At 39.2% G+C, this 23,210-nt stretch overlaps 1 protein-coding gene across 5 annotated transcripts; it reads right to left on the bottom strand.

Annotated features, from left to right (window-relative positions):
- Positions 1–1,899: 1,899 nt before the first annotated feature.
- LOC128699208 (3'-5' exoribonuclease 1) lies at positions 1,900–13,880 on the bottom strand (the record flags this gene model as incomplete). 5 transcript variants are annotated; one of them, XM_070081923.1, is given in 4 exon segments in its annotated part: positions 1,900–2,014; positions 6,730–7,216; positions 11,685–11,781; positions 13,517–13,541. In XM_070081923.1, coding segments are annotated over 2 exon segments (544 nt in total), but the record flags the coding sequence as incomplete, so codon positions are not given.
- Between the last annotated feature and the right edge of the window lie 9,330 nt (positions 13,881–23,210).

Raw genomic sequence — 23,210 nt, 5'->3', positions numbered from 1 at the left:
TATTGTGCCTTTTTTGTTATTTATGAATGAAGTTATATAAATCTGTGCTTGTGACAGTGAACCAATTACAGTGGACCCCCGCTTTACGATATTATTTCATTCCAGAGGCCTGTTCGGGTGCCGTTATAGACCGAATTTGTTCCCATAAGGAATATTGTGAATTAGATTAGTTCGTTTCAGACCCCCAAAAATACACGTACAAAAGTACTTACAAAAATACACTTACATAATTGGTCAAGTTGGGAGCTGATCGTAAGGCAGGGGTCCACTGTATACTATATTCATAGGAAGTGATAAATCAGTAGAAAACATGCAAACAGTGAACCTGTAAAAATTGCTGTAACAGTATATGTAGCTCAATTTCATTAAAACTTCACTGAGCACTTGGAAAGAGGGAATGCTACACTTAGTGGCACCACAATTGAGGAGACCCAAAATTCTTTGAGACTTATTTGTGAACAGTGTGGTATACATAATTCTGTGAGGCTGAGGGACTGATGACCTCTTGTTCTACAGTCTTCTGTTTATGTTCCAGTATTGTACTGATAAAACTGTTGGATGGGAAAACATCTACAAAATAAAGGTACCGAGATGTTGCATATGTGTCTAATTCATCATCATTAACTTAAAATGGAGTGCAGTGTTCAATGTAGGGGTAGTCAGGGTTGTGAGAATATAAGGATTTTTTTTTTTTACGTCAATAGCCATATTTCACTAATGTAAGGTGACCCAATGAAGGGAACACATTCACCATCATTCATAATTCAGATCACAATCCAAATATAACATCCCCATCCCCTCCTTCAGAGTGTAGGCACCGCCCTTCACATCTCCAGGACTCAAGTCCAGCTAACCGGTTCTCCGTGAATCCATTCATAAATGTCACCTTGCTCACATTCCAACAGCATGTCCATTAAAATACACTTGCCTCCATTCTTTCCTATTCAACATATTCACACAAGCCTGCAACTAAGCATGAATTAATATAATTTACCTATAATTGTGAGGATCTGTGTTATCACAGGTAGCCTCAAAGTCTATAATCACATAGTTGTCATAATAGAGTTGCCTAAAACCTGGGTCCTCAATGTTTTCTTCCTGTAACTTTTGAACTTTATAATATGTCTTCAATCTCTTCTGTAGGACGGATTTCTTGCCATGAGTATCCAGGTGTAAAGATCTCAGCCTTGCTGAAATGACAATGCAATAAAAACAAATAAGAAAGGTTAGCATATGGGTACCATATAAATTATATTTTTTTAAACAATTTCTCATCAAACAGGAAATTCAAAAGTACGAGAGATATAGGAGTAAGGTTTCAATACTATCAATGAAAAGCAGGAGTGCCATAAGTACAATTAGACAACACCCTGTCAACATCATGGCACAAGACTTTTCAACCTCCTACTAGATAGTTTTTTTTTTTTTTAACAAGTTGCCCGTCTCCCACCGAGGCAGGGTGACCCAAAAAGAAAATCCCCAAAAAGAAAATACTATACCTCAATGCACCACTCACCGTTTTTCCTTCATCAATTCTATGGTTAACCTCATCCTTCATAAATCCATCCGCTGACACGTCAACTCCCAAATATATGAAAACATTCCCTTCTTCCATACTACTCCTCTCCAATTTGATATCCAATTTTTCTTTATCTAAATCATTTAATACCCTCATCACCTTACTCTTTTCTATGTTCTACCTTTACACACTCTCTCAAACTCGTCCACTGACCTTTGCAACTTTCCTTTAGAATCTCCCATAAGCACAGTATCATCAGCAAAAAGTAACCTTGTTGGTACTGTATACAGTACCATTACCATAAGGAAAGAGGTTTGAGATATAGGAAGACAAATAGGTATAAAAAATGCAAAGCTTTTAACTTTAGCCTTGTTTCTTACCTTTTAACTGGTCCATCTTTAGTTTGTTTATCTCTCCATTTATTCTAGACAATTCACGAAAAATTGGGTTATCATATGGTGATGGGTCCTTATTTGTCGACTCCATAGCATCATTCTGAAAGTATCACCAACAGAATACAGCACAACACTTCTAATGATAAAAAACTTAGCTTCATAGTTCATTTAAATTGTGAAAAATAAAGGCTGAAGGCTGGCAATTTTAATGTGCTATATATTATACCTCTCTCTCTCTTGACATTTCTGATGTCTTGTTTCAGCATATATTTACCTCCACTTGTTTGTTTATCCCGAAGGCAAATGAGATCGCAAGTACTCGAAGATGTTGAGAAGTTATTGTTGGTGTCGACCACTGAGAAACAATTAGCAGGAGATAGTCTTATGCAGTCGATTATTTGTGAAAAGGCAAGGCAGCATGACGATCTCGTAAAGAAATTGCCTGCAACAAGTACTGATATTTGTGATATTAAGGCCAGCAAAGGCTGGTTTGAAAGATTTAAGAAATGCAGTGGCATACACAGTGCGATAATGCATGGCGAGGCTGCCAGTTCTGACAAAAATGCAGCTGAAAAATTCGTAAGCGAATTCAAGGAGTACATACAGACTGAAAAATTCAAACCCCAACAAGTATTCAAATGTGACAAAACAGGCCTCTTTTGGAAGAAAATGCAAGGGGGACCTACAATACTCAGGAGGAAAAGGCACTGCCAGGACACAAGCCTATGAAGGACAGGCTAACTCTTATGTTTTGTAGTAATGCTAGTGGGGATTTCAAAGTTAAGCCTTTACTAGTGTATCACTTAGAAAATCCCAGAGTGTTCAAGAAAAACAATGTCGTCAAGAGTAAATTGTGTGTGTTTTGGAAAGCTAATATTAAGGCATGGGTCACGAGGGACATTTTCCTTGACTGGTTCAATGAGGAGTTTGGTCCCAGTGTGAAGAAATACCTCCTGGAAAATATATTGGAACTCGAGTGCCTCCTGTTAATGGACAATGCACCTGCTCATCCTCCAAACTTTGATGACCTAATTGTGGAGGAGTTTGGTTTTATCACAGTGAAGTTCTTGCTCCCTAATACCACTCCTCTCCTCCAGCCCATGGGCCAGCAGATCATTTCAAACTTTAAAAAACTCTACACCAATGTTTCAAAAGTGCTTTAATGTGACCTCAGACACTCAACTGACCCTGAGAGAGTTTTAGAAAGATCACTTCAGTATCCTCCATTGCATAAACATTATAGGTAAGGCTTGGGAGGGAGTGACTTCCAGAACTTTGAACTCTGCTTGGAGAAATTTGTGGCCAGATTGTGTCCAGAAGAGGGATTTTGAAGGGTTTGGGGCTGACCCTGAGGACCCTTTGCCAGTTGTGGAATCTACTGTGGCATTAGGGAGTTCCATAGGGTTGGATGTGAGTGGCGAGGATGTGGAAGAGTTGGTGGAGGACCACAACGAAGAGCTAACCACTGAAGAGCTGCAAGAGCTTCAGCTGGAACAGCAACAGACCACAGCTCAGCATGTTGCTTCAGAGGAGGAGGGAGAGAGATGGATGAAGGTGCCTTCTTCAGAAATTAAGGAGATTTGTGCAATGTGGAGTAGGATGGAAAGATATGTGGAGAAACATCACCCTGACAAAGCTGTTGCAAGCCATGTTGGCAACATGTACAATGACAAAGTCTTGTCCCATTTTAGGGAAATTTTAAAGAGATGCCAGAAACAGAGCTCTCTGGACAAGTATTTAGTGCCACAGGTGTGCAGTGACTCTCAAGCTGGTCCTAGTGGCATTAAAAAACAAAGAAGGGAAGTAATCCCAGAAAAGGACTTGGTACCTGAAGTCTTTATGGAAGGGGATTCTCCTTCCAAACAGTAATTAATCCAACCTCTCCCCTCCTCTAGTCTTCCATACACTAAGAAGAATTGCCAATAAAGGTAAGTGTTATGCTGTTAATGTTTCATTCTTCATGTCTCATTATTGTCTGTGTATGTACATCTATATTTCATGTAAAAAAATTATTTTGTTTTAATACTTCTGGGTGTCTGGAACGGATTAATTGTATTTACATTATTTCTTATGGGGAAAATGGTTTCACAAATCGCCAATTTCGATAATAGTCACACTCTGGAACGGATTAATTACGAAAAATGAGGGACCACTGTACTCATTGCAACAGGGTTAAATCAAGGAATAAATGTTTGCAAAGCAAAAATTGTAAGGAGCACCTCCTACCACCATGCTGTTCAAAAGCAATAACAAATATGGCATGCTAGATGAGCATTTTCGTACCTCGTCATTTATTGTCATGCATTTGTTTGATAACCGTGTACTTTATGAATTTTTACTTTTACAATAACTTGTATTCATTCGTTCAGTTTCCAACCCGCTTATTCCAGTTCATGGTCACAAATGGCAGGAGCCTATCCTGGCACCTCAAGGCGCAAGGTGGGAACCAACTATGAACAGGACACCATTCCATCACAGGGTGCACTCACACATACCCACACTCACTCATAATGGGACACTTTAGACAGACACACACATCTTTGGGATATGGGAGAAAACTGGAGTACCCAGAGAAAACCCATGCAGACATAGGGAGAATGTGTAAACTCCACAGACACTGGACCAGCCGGGAACTGATTTTTTTCTCATTATAACAAAATGACATTGAACAAAACGACATTGAGCACTCACTGTACATTCTAGAATAATGATGAAAAGTATGGTACATAAATACATAAACCAGCAACATATTGTTTATTATGATTATCAAATATGTATTATACAGTACACCGTACATAATTGTATGTACAGTAGGGCCCCACTTTTCGGCATTTCACCTTACGGCGTTCCGCTAATATGGCGATCTCATATTATGACCAAAACTTTCTACATGGTAAGCGGTCGTTCAAATACGGCGCGTGCCACTCGGTTTGTTTACATTCTCCATGAGCACATCTCTCTATTATGTAATAATAATAATCACTCTGGGGCACATTAAATGTCTAATTTTACATCAATATAGACATTTTCATTAATCCATCTATGATATTTTCTTCAAAATTATATAAGAAACACATTACAAAGCATATAAAAATGTTTATATGCTATGGAGGTGTGGCTGCCAGGTGGAGGGAAAACATTACGTAATACTAATAATAATCACTCTTGGGTACTTTAAATGTTCTATTTTACGTCAATACAGTGGACCCCCGGCTTACGATATTATTTCATTCCAGAAGTATGTTCAGGTGCCATTACTTAACGAATTTGTTCCCATAAGGAATATTGTGAATTAGATTAGTCCATTTCAGACCCCCAAACATACACATACAAACGCACTTACATAAATACACTTACATAATTATTCGCATTGGGAGCTGATCGTAAACCTGGGGTCCACTGTATAAACATTTTCATTAATCCAAAATTATATAAGAAACATGTTGCATATAAACATTTTATGTTTATATATTATGGAGGTGTGGTAGCCGGGCGGAAGAATACATTATGTCACTCCCCTTAATACATAACACACTTGTTTACAATTCTCGGCATGAATTATTCATTACTTCTCCCTTTGTTTATGATGGCATCTAAAGCTAGTTGTTAGAAACGATTAACCTCAGCGCATATGGTATGTCGATGGTAATAATATGGCTCTGGGCCACATTAAATATCGTATAGCTATGTAGGTAGGTGTAGGTATGTAGCCCAGATGGACTACATACCTACATTATTATTATAACTGATAATTGTACGTATGTGTCATTTCTTCTAAAAATTGTGTTACATGAGAATGGGAGTGTTCCTCTTTATTTATTCTACTGTATCAATGTGGAGACAACTTTTGCACAATGTAAAGTGAGGAAAACCAGATGTGTTCATCTGGTTTGTTTACATTATGTGTGTAAGGGGTGGGGAGGGCTTCCCTGGCTGGCTACCATACCTCCCAAACCTGACTTCCTACAAATTAAACTCACCCCTCACCCTATATTAAGACTACAAATATTTTAAGGTAATTAATGGGTGTACTGTGTGTACACTTTACTTTTTATTGTTTTTAATGCCTAGCTCTATTGCCCACTTAATATATGTTAGTGTAAAATTGTTACCTGGCATTTATATGCATTTATAAGTGGAAAAAATGGCGTTCTGCTTTCCGGCAATGTTTGCTTTCCGGCAGTAGTCTGGAACCTAACCTGCCATATAAGTGGGGCCCTACCGTACGATAGTACATAATTTTATACGACAGGCAGCACAGTAGGTTTGTTTACACCACCATTGTGTATGTGGTCTGTCGCTGACCAAAACATTATTATGCAGTGCATGACTGTGTGTTTTATCAGTCTCATTTATAAAAACTTATTTTTCCAAAAGAAATGAAAAATTCATATTATCCAGATTTTTTTTTTTACGGTCCACTTGCCCTCTTTAGGATATGGCACCCACCATTGTACATATAATGTGTAATGCAATAATTTTATTACGCAGTACGGTAACAGATTTTTTATTAAGAAAATCAAATATTTATGTAATGAAGATCATCCTCCCCCCAAAAATAGTTCCTATTATTTTAAGAGGCTAACACTGCTTTGTTTTAATTGAATTGAATTTTATGACCCATTAGGAATATTTTAGCTTTAATATCAATACATAAAAGGCATTATCAAGATTTTCCTTAAAAATTAGAGGAAATATAGGGACCCTTTAATAAAACTACACACTGTAAAAATAAATACCAATTGCACCATAAGACTTTTGCTGATTAAACTGATAATCTTTTTTTTTTTTTCTTAAGAATCACTCATAACATACCTCATTGTCTTCCGCACAGCTGGTGCTGTTGCGAGCCTCAGTATCTGATGGATCACAAGATTCTGTTGGGTCACTACAACTGAAAGATTGTGCTCCCAGTGATAGAGAATCTAATGTCACGTCTGTTTCCACATTTTCACTGTAGATGGGCTTCGACTTTGCAAACAATGGCAGTTCAGTACTAGATTTCAATTTAACACTGCAGTGGCTGCATTCAAGTTTGGAGTGAGGATTACCTGAAACACCTCCAATTTCACAACACACAGCTTCAGTTCTAGATTCGAGGTTCTGACTGCAACTGCTAGATTCATGATGTACAAGCTGAGCATACTTTGAAGTTGTGTGTGCCTTGTGGCACTCAGGTTGAGAACCCATAGCTGTAACAGTAGTTTTATCTCTCTCAGTTTCCATGTTCACTAGTCTTCCCATACAGGGATGATTGTTTCATCACACAATCTTGTTTTTGTGCAATACGTCCACTCCAAGTCTGTCCAAAAGCAAAATCAGAAGTGATGTTGTTTACCCCACAAACTGTATATTAAAATAAATATATGCAATTAAATTAGTGCATTATAGTAATTTACAAATTCAGGGAAACTAACAAATACATAATAAGAGAAAGCTATTAAAAAAATTAATGTTAAATTGAAATACAACATCACAAAAGTAAATATGTACATATGTAAAAGAGGAAGTAATTATACAATAATGGTTGAAGTGATTACATTTAAAAAAAATTAAGGAACAAGGTGTATTTATAACTGGAAAGTAAAAGTATAATGACAATTTAAGGAACTACTGCACATTAAAAAAAAATGGGGGACAATCTTTTGAAGTTTTTACTTGAATTTCCTAAGTTACCAAGTTTTTTAAATCATCTGGCAAGTTATTCCACATATTTTAAATTTTTATTTGCATTGACTTTCCATAGAGATTCATGATGCCTGTTTGTTTTGCTTCAGCTTTCCATTATGATGTATGTAGTGTTTTGAAGAGGAGGTGTGAATGGCTGCCAGGTAAGTATGTATGGCACTAACATTTAGCAGGTCTAGGGATTTGAATAGGGAGGATAGTGTTTCCTAAAATTTTAGTTAGTGGTGGTTCTGATATCTGTGTTTTGTTATGTGATAATTAGTTTGATGTGGATAGTTGAGATAAAACTCCAGACATAAACTGCATAGGTGACATATGGAGTTTTTGGGTAAATAAGAGAAAGAAGTACTGCCATGTGCTTGAAGTATAGACTGGAAAACATAATAGCAAATTTTGGAGAGTATACTTACAGTTCTTTTACTTTTTTTTTTTTTTAACCTGAGATGGATATGAACATTGAATTTTAATTTATTATCTACGGGCAGATCTAGAACCTGAACCTCATTTATTTCCTCTACTTCAGATTCCTTAATGTTGATGTTTCATCATGAACATAATTTATTCCAAAAAATTACAGCCTCTCTTCACTCAGCGATGTACAGTGGACCCCCGGTTAACGAACTTTTTTCATTCCAGTAGTATGTTCAGGTGCCAGTACTGACCGAATTTTTTCCCATAAGGAATATTGTGAAGTAGATTAGTCCATTTCAGACCCCCAAACATACACGTACAACCGCACTTACACAAATACACTTACATAATTGGTCGCATTTGGAGGTGATTGTTAAGCGGGGGTCCACTGTACTGTACTTGTTTACCGACAACTTGGACTTATGATGGGCTCTCTGACCAGTATGCATACCTAAATAATGTATATAAGAGCTGATTTCCTCTGTTCTTTTTATTACAATATACGTACAGTACACTACTGTATAAACATTTAATCCTTTGACTGTCGCAGTCGTACATATACGTCATGGGAGATACCGTGTTTGACGTATCTATACGCATAAATTCTAGCGGCTTCAAATCAAGCTGGAGAGGGCTGGTAGGCCTACATGAGAGAGAATGGGTCTCAGTGGTTGGTGTGCACCCTGTGAAAATAATCTGGGACTCAGCGGTGCATTGTGGGAACGCCATCTTGGTAGTCCATTTTCACCATGCCTCGCAGTAAGAAGTTCCTCACTCCTCGGCGGATTGGAGGTCTTTTGTTCCCAAGTGATAGCTCAAACAGTGATGATAGTGTCAGTGAAAGTGAATTCCCTGGTTTTGAAGCGGGTGTGACCGAAAAAATTACCCAGGATAACATAATTAGTGATGAAAACCCAGATGACCCACAACCCTCCACCTCTGGTGCTGGGCCGGCTCGTTCGTGTTCACCTGTACCAGGACGAAAGAGGAAACTATTTGCCCGTGTACAAGACTCAGATGTGAGCAGTGCAAGTGATAGTGATAGTGATTTCAAGGTTATTGAAAGCAGTTCTAATTGTGACAGTGAGGGTGAATATTCCCCAGTGAAGCGGCAGTATATACTACGTCGCATGCGGTCTGGTAGTGTGCCATATGCTCTTCCAAGAGGAAGGAGTACATCTCGGAGCACATCCCGTGGCCCTATGCCACATCCTGATAGTGAAGATGACGATATTGTTACGATGGGTATCAATGATGCAAGTGAGACAGCAGGCGGTGGTGGTGATAGTGATGGTGGCATGAGTCATGTGACACCAGCAGCAGGCCACGCTACTACCCGCGCTGCTGACTCTGCACAACTACAACCAACCTCACCCGACCCCACACTCCCACAACCACAACCACAACCTGCACAACCACAACCACATTACAATATTCAGAATGCACCAGCTGACCGCATCTGGGATTGGCACCAAGATGACGAGTTTGTTCCCAATCCCCATGACTTTGATGGAGGACAAAGTGGAATATGGCCATCATGTACACTTGGGAACAATCCCACTGAACTGGAATGCTTTCAGTTGTTCTTCGATCAACCCCTGATGGACATTATTGTCAGGAAAAGCAATACATACTATGAGTACACCATGGCAAACACTATTCTGTCACCAAGATCACGCCTACACCAGTGGAAGGACACAACTGTGGCAGAGATGTATCTGTTCTTTGCCACAATAATGCTTATGCCACATGTGTATAAGCATAGTGTCAACACATACTGGGCGACAGACCGCCTGATTTCAACCCCTGCTTTCAGTGACATTATACCAGTGAATAGATTTGTGTTACTGTTACGTATGTTACACTTTTCAGACAAAACCAGGCCTGACAGAAGCGACAGGTTATATAAGATCAGACTTGTGTTTATGTACCTGAAACAAAAGTGCTGTATGTATTTTTATCCCTTCAGGAAGCTTGTTATTTACGAGTCTTTGATTTTGTTCAAAGGAAGACTCTCATTCAAGCAGTATATACCAAGCAAGAGGAAACGCTTTGGTATAAAGTTATTTGTTCTGTGTGATTGCAGAACTGGTCTGGTTTTGGATATAATTGTGTACACTGGCGGTAAAACAATGGAAGATACCAGAAAGTTACTGGGTATCTCTGGTGATGTGGTTAGAACAATGATGGAGCCATATCTTGGTAAGGGGCATATTTTATATACTGACAACTGGTACACAAGCCCTATACTCAGTGATTTCTTGCGAGTGAACATGACAGATGTGTGTGGCACAGTGCGTAGAAATTGTAAACATATGCCTAGGTTCGATGCTGACAGTCGTAGAGGTGAAGTGCAGGTGTTTGCTGCCAATGACATCATGGCATTTCGGTGGCATGACAAACGTGATGTCACACTGCTGACATCAGTTCACCTACACGAAATGGTAGACACTGGCAAGCAGAATAGAGACCAATGAACCCATTGTAAAACCTGCAGCTGTGATGGATTACAACCTCAATATGCACTTAGTGGACAAATGTGACATGCAGATTGGTGCGGGTTATTTGTGTATCGTTCCAGTCACGGTATTGTGCCTTTTTGTTATTTATTCATGCAGATTGGGTTTGCTGACTGTGTTTGCAAGAGTTATAAGTGGTACATAAAACTGTTTTTCCATCTTCTTGACATTTCCATGCTGAATGCTTATAATATGTATAAGTTGAAGACCAAGAAGAAACCCAAATATGGTGAATTTTGTTTGCCAGTCATCAGACAAATAATATTCAAGTACCAAGAAACAACACCTGCAATAGACCAGCGCCCACGAAATTATCAACACATGTCCTCTCGTCTGAGGCCTGGTGATCACTACCCCATACCACTGCCTGCTACTACTGCCAAGAAAAATGCTCAGAAGAGGTGTTTTGTCTGTGGACATACCACAAAACGCCCACAAAAACGCAGAGACACTCGTTTTATGTGTGAAGAGTGTAAGACACCATTGTGCTTATACCCATGTTTCAAAGAATTCCACAAGCTGCAGCACTTCTAGAAAAGTGTCCAGTGATTGTACATATGTATATATATTATAAAACAATCATAATAAACATTTGTTTACATTGTTTGTTTGTGCAAACAAGTTTTAGCAACATTATAATGATACGAGTGTTTTTGCTATAATTGTGTTACATTCAACTAGTGTATATTTGAACATTGCACAATAATTCGGTCTCACAGGCCACAAAAGTTATGTGAAAAAATAAAATAGTGAAAAAAACAAGAAACCATCGAATACAAGTAAATCAAAGCTTACTGGGTGAGCGGCAGTCGCCACTGTTGCCGCTCGCAGATCAATTTCAGCAAACTTCAGGACTCTATATCTCGGTAAGTACTGATGGGAATTTTTTTTTTGGGGGGGACTAAAACAATCAAAAAAATAATCTTAACATTTTCATAAAAAAAAATAATTTTTTTTTTTTCAAATATTTTGCAACACCAGGAGACACTTTAGGATTGGGCCTTTCGACAGTCAAAGGGTTAAAAATGTACTAAAAATGTTATTATTATTATAATAAAAAAGAAGTGCTAAACCAGCTAAAAATATAAAAAGGTGACATTAAAACAATATCAAAGATGGTTGACACAAATCCACCACCATTATAGTATGCACCTTGCTTAGCGACGAATTCGTTTACTGACGTGTTCTTAGGAACAGAACTCCATCGTTAAGTGAGGAGAGGCTGTATATATACTTTTCAATGTTCTTTCTGTATTAAGGGTGGGCTTATTTATTATCATCCAGATGTAAATGCTTTTTGATTCTTCATTACTCAAGGCCTTAGGAGGTCAGAGCATGATCACGACAGTGATGACAACAATGATGATGGTGATGATGATGATGATGATAACTAATAATAATATTTATTTCTACATGAGACAACTATTACCGACCTAGCTAACATCATTGGCATACTACACAGAAAGCCCCTGGTTGCAGAGCATTTCAGGCAACTCAGGATAATCTTCCTCCCTAGGAAGCAACCCACAAGTTGTATAACTGAAAGCATTGGGATGTGGCTCAGGTTGTGGTACTAGTCTTTGGCTCATGTCTTAAGAACCTGGGTTTAGTTCTGGCACAGCTGGAGACACTGGGCAAGTTTCCTTATAAATGATGCCCCTGCTCACCCAACAGAAAGCAGGTATCTGGGTTAACATTAACCCACTGCTGTGTGTTCCCAGCAATACAAGACATAAGGCACTCTTTGACATCCCTCGTGTCAGTCTCACACTATATAATAAAATAATAATATAATATCTTTATTTCTACAAGTACATGTACAAGGTATACAGGCCTAACTGACATCACACACATACTACATATTGAAAGCCACTTGTTATGCAGAGCATTTCGGGCACATTAGGTCAGTTATGTCTCAGGATGCGACCCACACCAGTCGACTAACACCCAGGTACCCATTTTACTGATGGGGAACATAGACAACCAGTTTAAGGAAACACACCCAATGTTTCTACCCTCGCTGGGAATCGAACCCGGACCCTCATCGTGTGAAGCGAGAACTTTATGTGCATTGCAAAAATGCAATGACCTCTAGTCTATTAAACATCTTCCAATCCATGAAATATTACTGCTTGAATCATTAATTGTAATATTGTTTTTATTATGCACAACTTCAAGATTAATATTTATGAACCTCCACCTTGACTACCTCGCATTAGTATTAAGATTAAATAAAGATTTTAATGATAGTTAACCACTATCAGCTTGTCTAGATTTAAGTAGTTATTATGTACTAGGATTAGTCTGCATAATAGTGGTTTTCTTTGTACTTAGCAAACCAAAATTGTAATTACACATTGTAACCTTTACAAAGAAATAAAATCGTTATCTTTATCAAAGGGGATCAAAGAAACAATGTAAATAAGCCAGTGGCTTTTTGGTTACCCTGGGTTATTATATGCTTGGTTTAGTAATATGAATAAAATTTTCGTCCTAAATTATGTTGCTGGACAACTGGTGGTTATAACATATTGACGATCAAAATGGAAATAAAATCACTTTGACTATTTGGGTTATCCTAGATAATTTACACTATGTATGATAATTGTACTTATGTGTACCTGTACTTAAACTTAATTACTTCCTGGATAACATCATCAGTGATGTTGCTGGACACCAACAAAAAATTGTAAGATAAATCATTTTATGAAAATTACTTAATTATCTCTCGAGGACCTAAGGATAGTTGAAAAACTGCAAATAATACTCTGACCTCAACAACTAAAATATAAATTTGCAATAAATAACCACGTGTAATTTGCAACATTTGAATTTTAAATTTCCATAATATTAGGCGCTATTATCAGAATGAAAGGGAATCAATAGTAGCTATGGAATAAAAAGTTGTGTGGATGGTAGACTATCCCAGCGTTCACAACAGTTACCAAGATGTCTCAAGACACCACAAAGACGAGGATAGTTACAGCAAATTGTGAAAACTTGTTGTTGTTGTTGTTAGTGTTACTCAGGTTAAGGGCTACTGAAGCTTACGCCTTATTGAGGTCCGGGAAAAAATATATATATGAAGTTTAATGTCTTTATTATGCAACCCAAACCCATCCTGTGGGTGGTAGTCAAAAGATTACAAAGGTACGTAATGGATCCAGGGACTGGACTCCAAAGTTTTGATAGCTAAACAAGTTACAAAGGTAATGCACTAGATCTGCTTACAAATTCCCTCATCGACGTAGACGGTGTGGAGGTGACTACCCTGCTCGAGGACCCACAAGACCAACCTATGTTGATTCAATTCAAATTCAAATTCAAAGTTTATTCTCTATAAGGATTACAATGCTGAGTTTACAGAATTTGGTTATTGTGTGATTTACATGTAGTAAAGTACCAATTACAGAGGGGGCCACTAGAACACCTAATGAAGATGTTATCTTCATTATAGAATAATAAGAAAATATTATAACCTTTATATTATAATAATAAGGTAAAAGGACCCCAATGGAAATAAGTCACTCTGACTTTTTTGGGTTATCCTAGGTTCTCTACACATATGCTGCTATGTATGATAATTCTATGTAACTGTATTTGTGTATACCTGAATAAACTTACTTACTTACTTACTTACTTACTTACTTGCATGGCTAGGCGTTTCGGGCACTTAGATTAATTCTTAAATTTGGTGACGGCAGACAGTTAATAGGCATGTGGGGGGGGGGGGGGGTTGAAGTGTCAGCGGTAGTGTATTAAATCCACCACCGTGCACGATATTAATTATTACCATAGGGTATATGAGGGTAGGGTGGATTGTGTTCTATGGTGGATGTGAGCCATCAGGTTCAGACATTCCTTGTATTATAGTGTCATCCGTTTAGCTGGCTGGATTGTGTTTCTATATTTGTCATTCAAAGTTTATTCTCTATAAGGATTACAATGCTGAGTTTTTAATGCTTTTACAAATGTATAAGTATAAGAGATTTGTCACTGTGTATCTAAGGTGAAAGTGGCACGTTTTTCATGGGGGGGGAGTGTAAGCATTACTGGGTAGGTTCTATTTTTTTTTTTTTTTTTTTTATATGACCACCTTTTCATGTGAAGCACAGTACGTACAAGCGGTGTTTGATTTGAGTGCAGCCGTTTCTGTCATTATATATGTGCTTCTTCAGTATTGTGTAGTCAAAGTTGATTATTGTTCACTACCTGTATCTTGTTACATATTGATTATGTATCCATATATTTTTGTACCTGAGTTTTAAATAAAATATAAAAAAAAAAATCTTAAATTTAAAATATTACAAATTATGAGGTAAGTTGGTATTATGGCTAAGTGACTAAATACTAGTTTGTGAGTTAGCAATGTGAATGCTTTTGTTTTGGCACAATACATAGTTTCAGTATTGGGGTATCACAGGCCACAGGAGAAGTATGAAAGAACATTCACACAACGACAGCAGAAGATTTAACAATAACCACTACCAGTGGGTCAACCAGTGGCGGGACGAAAACCTGGAAGACTTTCATCCAATACCATCAATAGACATCTTTCGAGAACGACCAACCTCTCACTAGATCAATTACCCTCAGAGAGATGTCCCAAGTCATTGGCCGAATGAGAAATATAGCACCTGGCCATCAGGCATAACAGCAAAACAATTAAAGTACCTTTTCCGTAACTGCAAGATGTCTCTGGTGAATGTCTTCAATGCCGTCTTGGCGTTGGCAAAGATGATTTTTATTGCAAAACCCAACAAGGACAAGTGGAAACCAGAGAACTACAGGCCTATCTCCCTACTCGAAGTCACGGGGAGTCTTCGAAAAAAATCGTCTCAAACAGACAGAACTGCTACATGGAATTCAACCACCTATTCACCGAAAAGCAGTTTGGCTTCAGGTCCCACCTCAGCACACATGCTATAAATATCATCTTTGATGCGGTGGACAGCCTGAGGCAGCAATGGAACCTGGCCCTAATTGCAACTAGGGACGTACACAAAGCCTTCGACAGCCTGTGGCACGACGGACTCCTATTCAAACTCTTAGACCTCCCAGATCACAACTGGACATTTCTCATGCTCATATACAATTTCTTAACAGGTAGAAGTATCTTTCCCACCATCCATGGTGTGGAAAATACTGTATATATTTTCCAGAAATACGGTAATTTATAGGTAAATAGATGGCCTATACTGTATTTAATAATATTTGTCATAGAAAACGGAAAGCCTGCGTCTGGGCAGGAGACTCGCCATCTTGGTTTCGAATTTTGTACAAACGTTGGTGTAATGGGAAGAATTTTTCGTGCTCTAGAGGTTAAAATTGTGCTGACACCTCTCAAATAGGAGGCGAAATTGGTGGATGTGCATTTCTGCATAACTTGAGATATCAGACGACTGGACAAGACAGCTCCAGGAACCTCAGGTAAGCTCTCTAGATTTGTGTGTAATTCTGGCCAGCATTATTTTCATAGATTTAGTTAGAGTGAGGTTTTCTGAGTATGATACACATTAATCTCCAGTCAAATTGGTGAATGATATTAAGATATATTTTCCTTCTGTTATGTAATTGTGTATATATATAACCATTTATTATTTTTAATATACAGTCCACAAATTTATATATTTACCAGTATTCCTGGTGTATGTATATTTCATTTAATTAATAAGTCCAGAGCAACTTGTGGTTATGACAGTGGTAGGTATCGAAGGGGGACATTTTTTTGCGACCTAGGTGTCCCAAATTCATACTTGTCTATGTAACATTGATAAATAATAATCTTTGTTATCATTTACTGTTATGTACATAATTAGTTACATTCAGATAAATGCAATTTTCCACACATGGTAAGGCAGCAACACCCTTCACACCGACAGCTGGAGTGCCACAGGACTCATGCCTCAGTCCTATACTCTTCAATATATATGTCAATGACCTCCCCCAACCTGAACACAATGATACCATCATCACCCAATTTGCAAATGATGTTATCCATGTAGTTTCATCAACCCCCATATCCGGTGCAAACAAGCACAGGAGAACAATAGAGAAAATGAACGGGAGAAAAAATGGAGAATCACGACAAACCCAGATAAAGTCCTCATCAGCACCATCGGCTGTTTCGCACCAACCGTAGAAGACAAAGGGGGTATTTCTATCAGAGGTTCACGTATAGCTATCAGAAATCCAAACAAGAACCTGGATTATGAGATTGACAGATTACTTCACTCCATATCCCACATAACCAAGAAAGTGAACCTAGCAAAAGTCCTCCTCAGCCAACTATTCCGATTCAAAGTAGCCCCCTCCTACATCAAGAAGCACCTGTATAAGATGATCAGACCTCTGCTTGAATGCCCTAGCGTACCCATGTCACTAACAACTAAAACCAATATGCTACAGCTTCAAAGTGTCCAGAACAGAGCCCTCTGCTTTATCACTGGTACCAGATTTAGAGACAGAATCAGGATGGAAGACCTGCGCATACACTAGGGAATCGCTGCAATTAATGTCAGGCTAGACAAACTAAAGAAGAGACAACTATATGACATGCAGGAACTCTATGTACCTGACAGAGAAAATCCTCCCCAACCATCGAACACCACCGACTACACCATCAACACACCCCCACAGATCCCAAAGAATGACTCGCCAACAGAGTCCGACGCTTCATTCACAAATTCAAATTCAAATTCAAAGTTTATTCTCTATAAGGATTACAATGCTGAGTTTACAGAATTTGGTTATTGTGTTGTTTACATGTAGTAAAATAATAATTACAGAGTGTACCACTAGAACACCTAGCATGGCTAGGCATTTCGGGCAGACTTATATTAAATCTTAAGTTTAAAATATTACAAAATTATGAGGTAAGTTGGTATTATGGCTAAGTGACTAAATACTAGTTGTGAGTTTAGCAATGTGAATGCTTTTGTTTTGACACTATACATAGTTTCAGTATTGGAGTATCACAGGCCAACTTATGACTAGTTAAGATTCATTATTTTGAGACTGAGATTGATATTTCTGTTTATGGTCAAATGGGTGAGTGAGTGTAAGTGTGAACCACCAGGTGGTATTCGTATTATTAGTTGACAGGGTGTATCAGGGAGATAAGATGTTTTCTGATGGTAGTTTTGAAGGTGAGGAATGTGTCTGCAGTTTTGGAATTTTCAGGTAGGGTGTTCCAGATTTTAGGGCCTTTGACATACATTGAATTTTTGTAAAGGTTTAGTCGGACACGGGGAATGTCATAGAGATGTTTGTGTCTGGTGTTGTGCCTGTGGGTTCTGTCACAACTATCAAGAAAGCGTTTTAGGTCAAGGTTAATATTGGAATTTAAGGCCCTGTAGATGTAGATTGCACAGTAGTAAGTGTGGATGTACTGAACAGGGAGTAAGTTTAGATCTATGAAGAGTGGGGGGGGATGTGTTGCCAGGGATGGGATTTAGTGATTATTCTTACTGCGGCTTTTTGTTGGGTTATTATTGGCTTTAGGTGTGTTGCTGCAGTTGAACCCCAAGCACAGATAGCATAGGTGAGGTATGGATATATAAGTGAATGGTATAGTGTGAGAAGGGCAGTTTGCGGCACGTAGTATCGTATCTTGGAGAGGATCCCAACCGGTTTGGATACTTTTTTGGTTATATGTTGGATATGGGTGCTGAAGTTCAGGTTGTTGTCGAGGTATAGGCCTAGGAATTTGCCCTCATTATGCCTGGCAATTAGAGTGTTGTCGATCTTAATGTTAATTTGCGCATCTCCTGCTCTGCTACCAAACATAATGTAGTAGGTTTTGTCAACGTTAAGCGTAAGTTTATTGGCTGTCATCCAAGTCAATATTTTGATCAGCTCCTCATTAACAATGGTGTTGAGGGTGGCAAGATTAGAGTGAGAGATGACATAAGTCGTGTCGTCAGCAAAGAGAATGGGGTTCAGGTGTTGAGATACGTTTGGAAGATCATTGATGTATGTGAGGAAGAGCAGGGGACCAAGGACACTTCCCTGCGGAACTCCAGTATCAAGTGGCTGTGTTGTTGATGCTGTGTCTTTAATGGTGACATACTGATACCTATTAGTAAGGTAAGATTTGAAATATGCAAGCGCATGGCCTCTTATACCATAATGGTCAAGTTTGTGGAGTAGGATGCCGTGGTCTACTGTGTCAAAAGCTTTTCTTAGGTCAATAAAAATTCCTAGTGGATATTCCTTATTTTCCAATGCTGTGTAAAGCAGATCTAGCATTTTTATGATTGCATCGTTAGTGCTTTTATTTTTCCTGAATCCAAATTGGCAGGGGTTGAGTATGTTTTGTGACGTTATAAATGAATACAGTCTCCTGTGCACGAGTTTCTCAAAGATTTTGGATAGCAATGGTAAGTTTGACATTGGCCTATAGTTGTTTAAATCTGTGGGGTCACCACCTTTATGTATTGGTGTAACCCTTGCCGTCTTGAGTAATTTCGGGAAGGTGCTAGTTTCTAGTGAGTTGTTAAAAAGTAATGAGATAATATGCGAGAGGACATGGGCCACTCTCTTGTACAATAATGGTGGGACATGAGACAGATTCCCTGAGTTATTTTTAAGTGACTTTATAATCTCGGGGACTTCCGTGGGCTCAGTTGGAGCAAGATAGAAGGAATTTGGGAAATTCCCATCTAGGTAGTCCCCGGCATGGGCATTGGTACGTGGGATTTTATTGGCGAGATTAGAACCTATGGTTGAGAAGAAGTCGTTTATCTTGTCAGCTGTGTCAGTGGGTTGCAGTGGTGTTTCATTAGGTTTAGTTAGGACAATATTCTTGTTTTTTTCAGTTTGTGGGTCCCTAGAATCTGAGAGAGTGTTTTCCAGGTCTTTTTTATATCTCCTCTTGTGTCAGTGAATCTACTGGAGTAGTATAGTTGTTTGGCTTTCTTTATTACTTTGGTGAGGACTGAAGAATAGTGTTTAAGAATATCTTTGTGTATTAAGCCCTGTCTATATTGCTTTTCATATTGGTGTTTCTTATCAATGGATTTCAGAATGGTGCTGGTTAGCCATGGGCAACGCACTGACTTTCTTGGGTTATCCTGGGTGGCTAACCCTCCGGGGTTAAAAATCCGAACGAAATCTTATCTTATCTTATCTTATCTTATCAATGGATTTCAGAATGGTGCTGGTTAGCCATGGGCAACCAAGCCGTTTGTTTGTGATATGTTTCGTTTTTATAGGACAATGTTTGTTGTATAGTCTAAGTAGTTTGTTAAGAAAAATGTCTGTCCAGTCATCAATACCATTGGCCTTGGAGAATTCTGTAGGCCAGTCAACAGTCTCTAGGTCAGCTGTGAACTTCCTTATTGAGCTCTCGTCATGGAGTCTAAATGAGACTTTGTTGTATTCAAGTGGTGGTTTACTAATGTTTGTCAAGAGGAAGGTAGGGTAGTGGTCTGTAGTGCTATCTGTGATTATCCCTGATTTAAGGGGGGCTAGTATATTGGTCCATATGTGGTCTATTATAGTTGCACTTGTTTCAGTGAGCCTGGTTGGTTTAGTTATTGTTGGTATGAGAAGTGTGTTGTTCATATTGTTAATGAAATCAGTTACAGGCTGATCATCTAGTAGGCCAAGGATGATGTTGAAGTCTCCAGCTAAGAGAAGGTGGTGCTTATTCATTTGTCTGTTTGTTATTAGTGCCTTTAATTTCTCACTGAAGTTTGGGATGTTTGTGTGGGGTATCCGGTAAATGGCACCGATTGTTAAAGGCGTCTTAAGGTTTTTTACAGTAAAATTAGCAAAAATGTATTCTCCATATTCATCACTAAAGCAATTGGTGCTAATACAAGATAATTGGTTAGAGTAATAGATTGCATTACCACTCCCAACTTGGTATGGTCTGCAGTTGTGGATTGCTGTGTATCCTGGTAGAGGGTAGATATCTATTGTGTCCTGTTTAAGCCAGGTCTCAGTAAGAATAATGCAGGAGAAGGGTGTCTTTAGTGATTCAAGGAGTGCCAGGAGGTCATCATAGTGTTTGCTTAAGGACCTGATGTTGTAGTTAAGTACTGATAGACTTTTAGCATTGTTTAGGATAGTGCTGGCTTGTGATGCTGTGTAATAAAGGCAGTTACTTTCCAATAGGTTTTGATTGTGTGTCAGATTATGTAGGTTTAGATCAGGGTCAACGTGATCAATCATCTTCTAGGTTTAAATTATGGTTATTTATATCCTGAGTTGTGTGTTGAGTTTTAGTACTGATATCTGTAGTGGTGGGAAGTTTGGACAAGTATATAGCTATAGCATTTTGGTCATATAGAGTATAGTCACTAATACACATAATGAAGTTGGTGTTGTCTATGTGTTGTGCTGGAATGAGCTAAAGTACAACTAGGTATAAACTAATAATATAAAAATACAAATTAAGAATAGCACAAGACTCTCACTTGTAATTGCACTATGGTCTAATATAATGACTTTGGTACTGACTATGTATTGAGCTAGAATGAGCTATAGTACAACTGAGTTTAATCTAATGATATAAAAAAGGCACAAGACTCTCAGTTGTAATTGCACTAAGGCGATAAATGACATGCCCATGCACTCTGCCCCAGGGCCAGACTCATGGAACTCTGTGTTCATCAAGAACTGCAAGAAGCCCCTATCACGAGCCTTTTCCATCCTATGGAGAGGGAGCATGGACACGGGGGTCGTCCCTCAGTTACTAAAAACAACAGACATAGCCCCACTCCACAAAGGGGGCAGTAAAGCAACAGCAAAGAACTACAGACCAATAGCACTAACATCCCATATCATAAAAATCTTTGAAAGGGTCCTAAGAAGCAAGATCACCACCCATCTAGAAACCCATCAGTTACACAACCCAGGGCAACATGGGTTTAGAACAGGTCGCTCCTGTCTGTCTCAACTACTGGATCACTACGACAAGGTCCTAAATGCACTAGAAGACAAAAAGAATGCAGATGTAATATATACAGACTTTGCAAAAGCCTTCGACAAGTGTGACCATGGCGTAATAGCGCACAAAATGCGCGCTAAAGGAATAACAGGAAAAGTTGGTCGATGGATCTATAATTTCCTCACTAACAGAACACAGAGAGTAGTCGTCAACAGAGTAAAGTCCGAGGCAGCTACGGTGAAAAGCTCTGTTCCACAAGGCACAGTACTAGCTCCCATCTTGTTCCTCATCCTCATATCCGACATAGACAAGGATGTCAGCCACAGCACCGTGTCTTCCTTTGCAGATGACACCCGAATCTGCACGACAGTGTCTTCCATTGCAGACACTGCAAGGCTCCAGGCGGACATCAACCAAATCTTTCAGTGGGCTGCAGAAAACAATATGAAGTTCAACGATGAGAAATTTCAATTACTCAGATATGGTAAACATGAGGAAATTAAATCTTCATCAGAGTACAAAACAAATTCTGGCCACAAAATAGAGCGAAACACCAACGTCAAAGACCTGGGAGTGATTATGTCGGAGGATCTCACCTTCAAGGACCATAACATTGTATCAATCGCATCTGCTAGAAAAATGACAGGATGGATAATGAGAACCTTCAAAACTAGGGAGGCCAAGCCCATGATGACACTCTTCAGGTCACTTGTTCTATCTAGGCTGGAATATTGCTGCACTCTAACAGCACCTTTCAAGGCAGGTGAAATTGCCGACCTAGAAAATGTACAGAGAACTTTCGCGGCGCGCATAACGGAGATAAAACACCTCAATTACTGGGAGCGCTTGAGGTTTCTAAACCTGTATTCCCTGGAACGCAGGAGGGAGAGATACATGATTATATACACCTGGAAAATCCTAGAGGGACTAGTACCGAACTTGCACACGAAAATCACTCACTACGAAAGCAAAAGACTTGGCAGACGATGCACCATCCCCCCAATGAAAAGCAGGGGTGTCACTAGCACGTTAAGAGACCATACAATAAGTGTCAGGGGACCGAGACTGTTCAACTGCCTCCCAGCACACATAAGGGGGATTACCAACAGACCCCTGGCAGTCTTCAAGCTGGCACTGGACAAGCACCTAAAGTCAGTTCCTGATCAGCCGGGCTGTGGCTCGTACGTTGGTTTGCGTGCAGCCAGCAGCAACAGCCTGGTTGATCAGGCGCTGATCCACCAGGAGGCCTGGTCACAGACCGGGCCGCGGGGGCGTTGACCCCCGAAACTCTCTCCAGGTAAACTCCAGGTAACTAGATTTAAATTGACAAGATAAAATATACAAGTTAACCCTTTATGAGGTAGTTGGTACTAGTTAGCAAAAGATAGTTAAGGGCCTTGAACAATAATATAATTGAAATATACACTAATTGCACACACAATATAGTCACTAAGATATGAAAACAATCTTAGAATAGGACTTATACCTGGAGAGAGTTCCTGGAGTTTACCTGGAGAGAGTTCCGGGGGTCAACGCCCCCGCGGCCCGGTCTGAGACCAGGCCTCCTGGTGGATCAGAGCCTGATCATCCAGGCTGTTGCTGCTGGGTGCACGCAAACCAACATACGAGCCACAGCCCGGCTGATCCGGAACTGACTTTAGGTGCTTGTCCAGTGCCAGCTTGAAGACTGCCAGGGGTCTGTTGGTAATCCCCCTTATGTGTGCTGGGAGGCAGTTGAACAGTCTCGGGCCCCTGACACTTATTGTATGGTCTCTTAACGT

This window comes from Cherax quadricarinatus, unplaced genomic scaffold (genome assembly GCF_038502225.1).
Source record: "Cherax quadricarinatus isolate ZL_2023a unplaced genomic scaffold, ASM3850222v1 Contig5114, whole genome shotgun sequence".
NCBI classification, from domain to species: domain Eukaryota; kingdom Metazoa; phylum Arthropoda; class Malacostraca; order Decapoda; family Parastacidae; genus Cherax; species Cherax quadricarinatus.
Note: the sequence above shows the minus strand (reverse complement) of the source record. Positions and strands in the feature narration are given on the sequence as shown.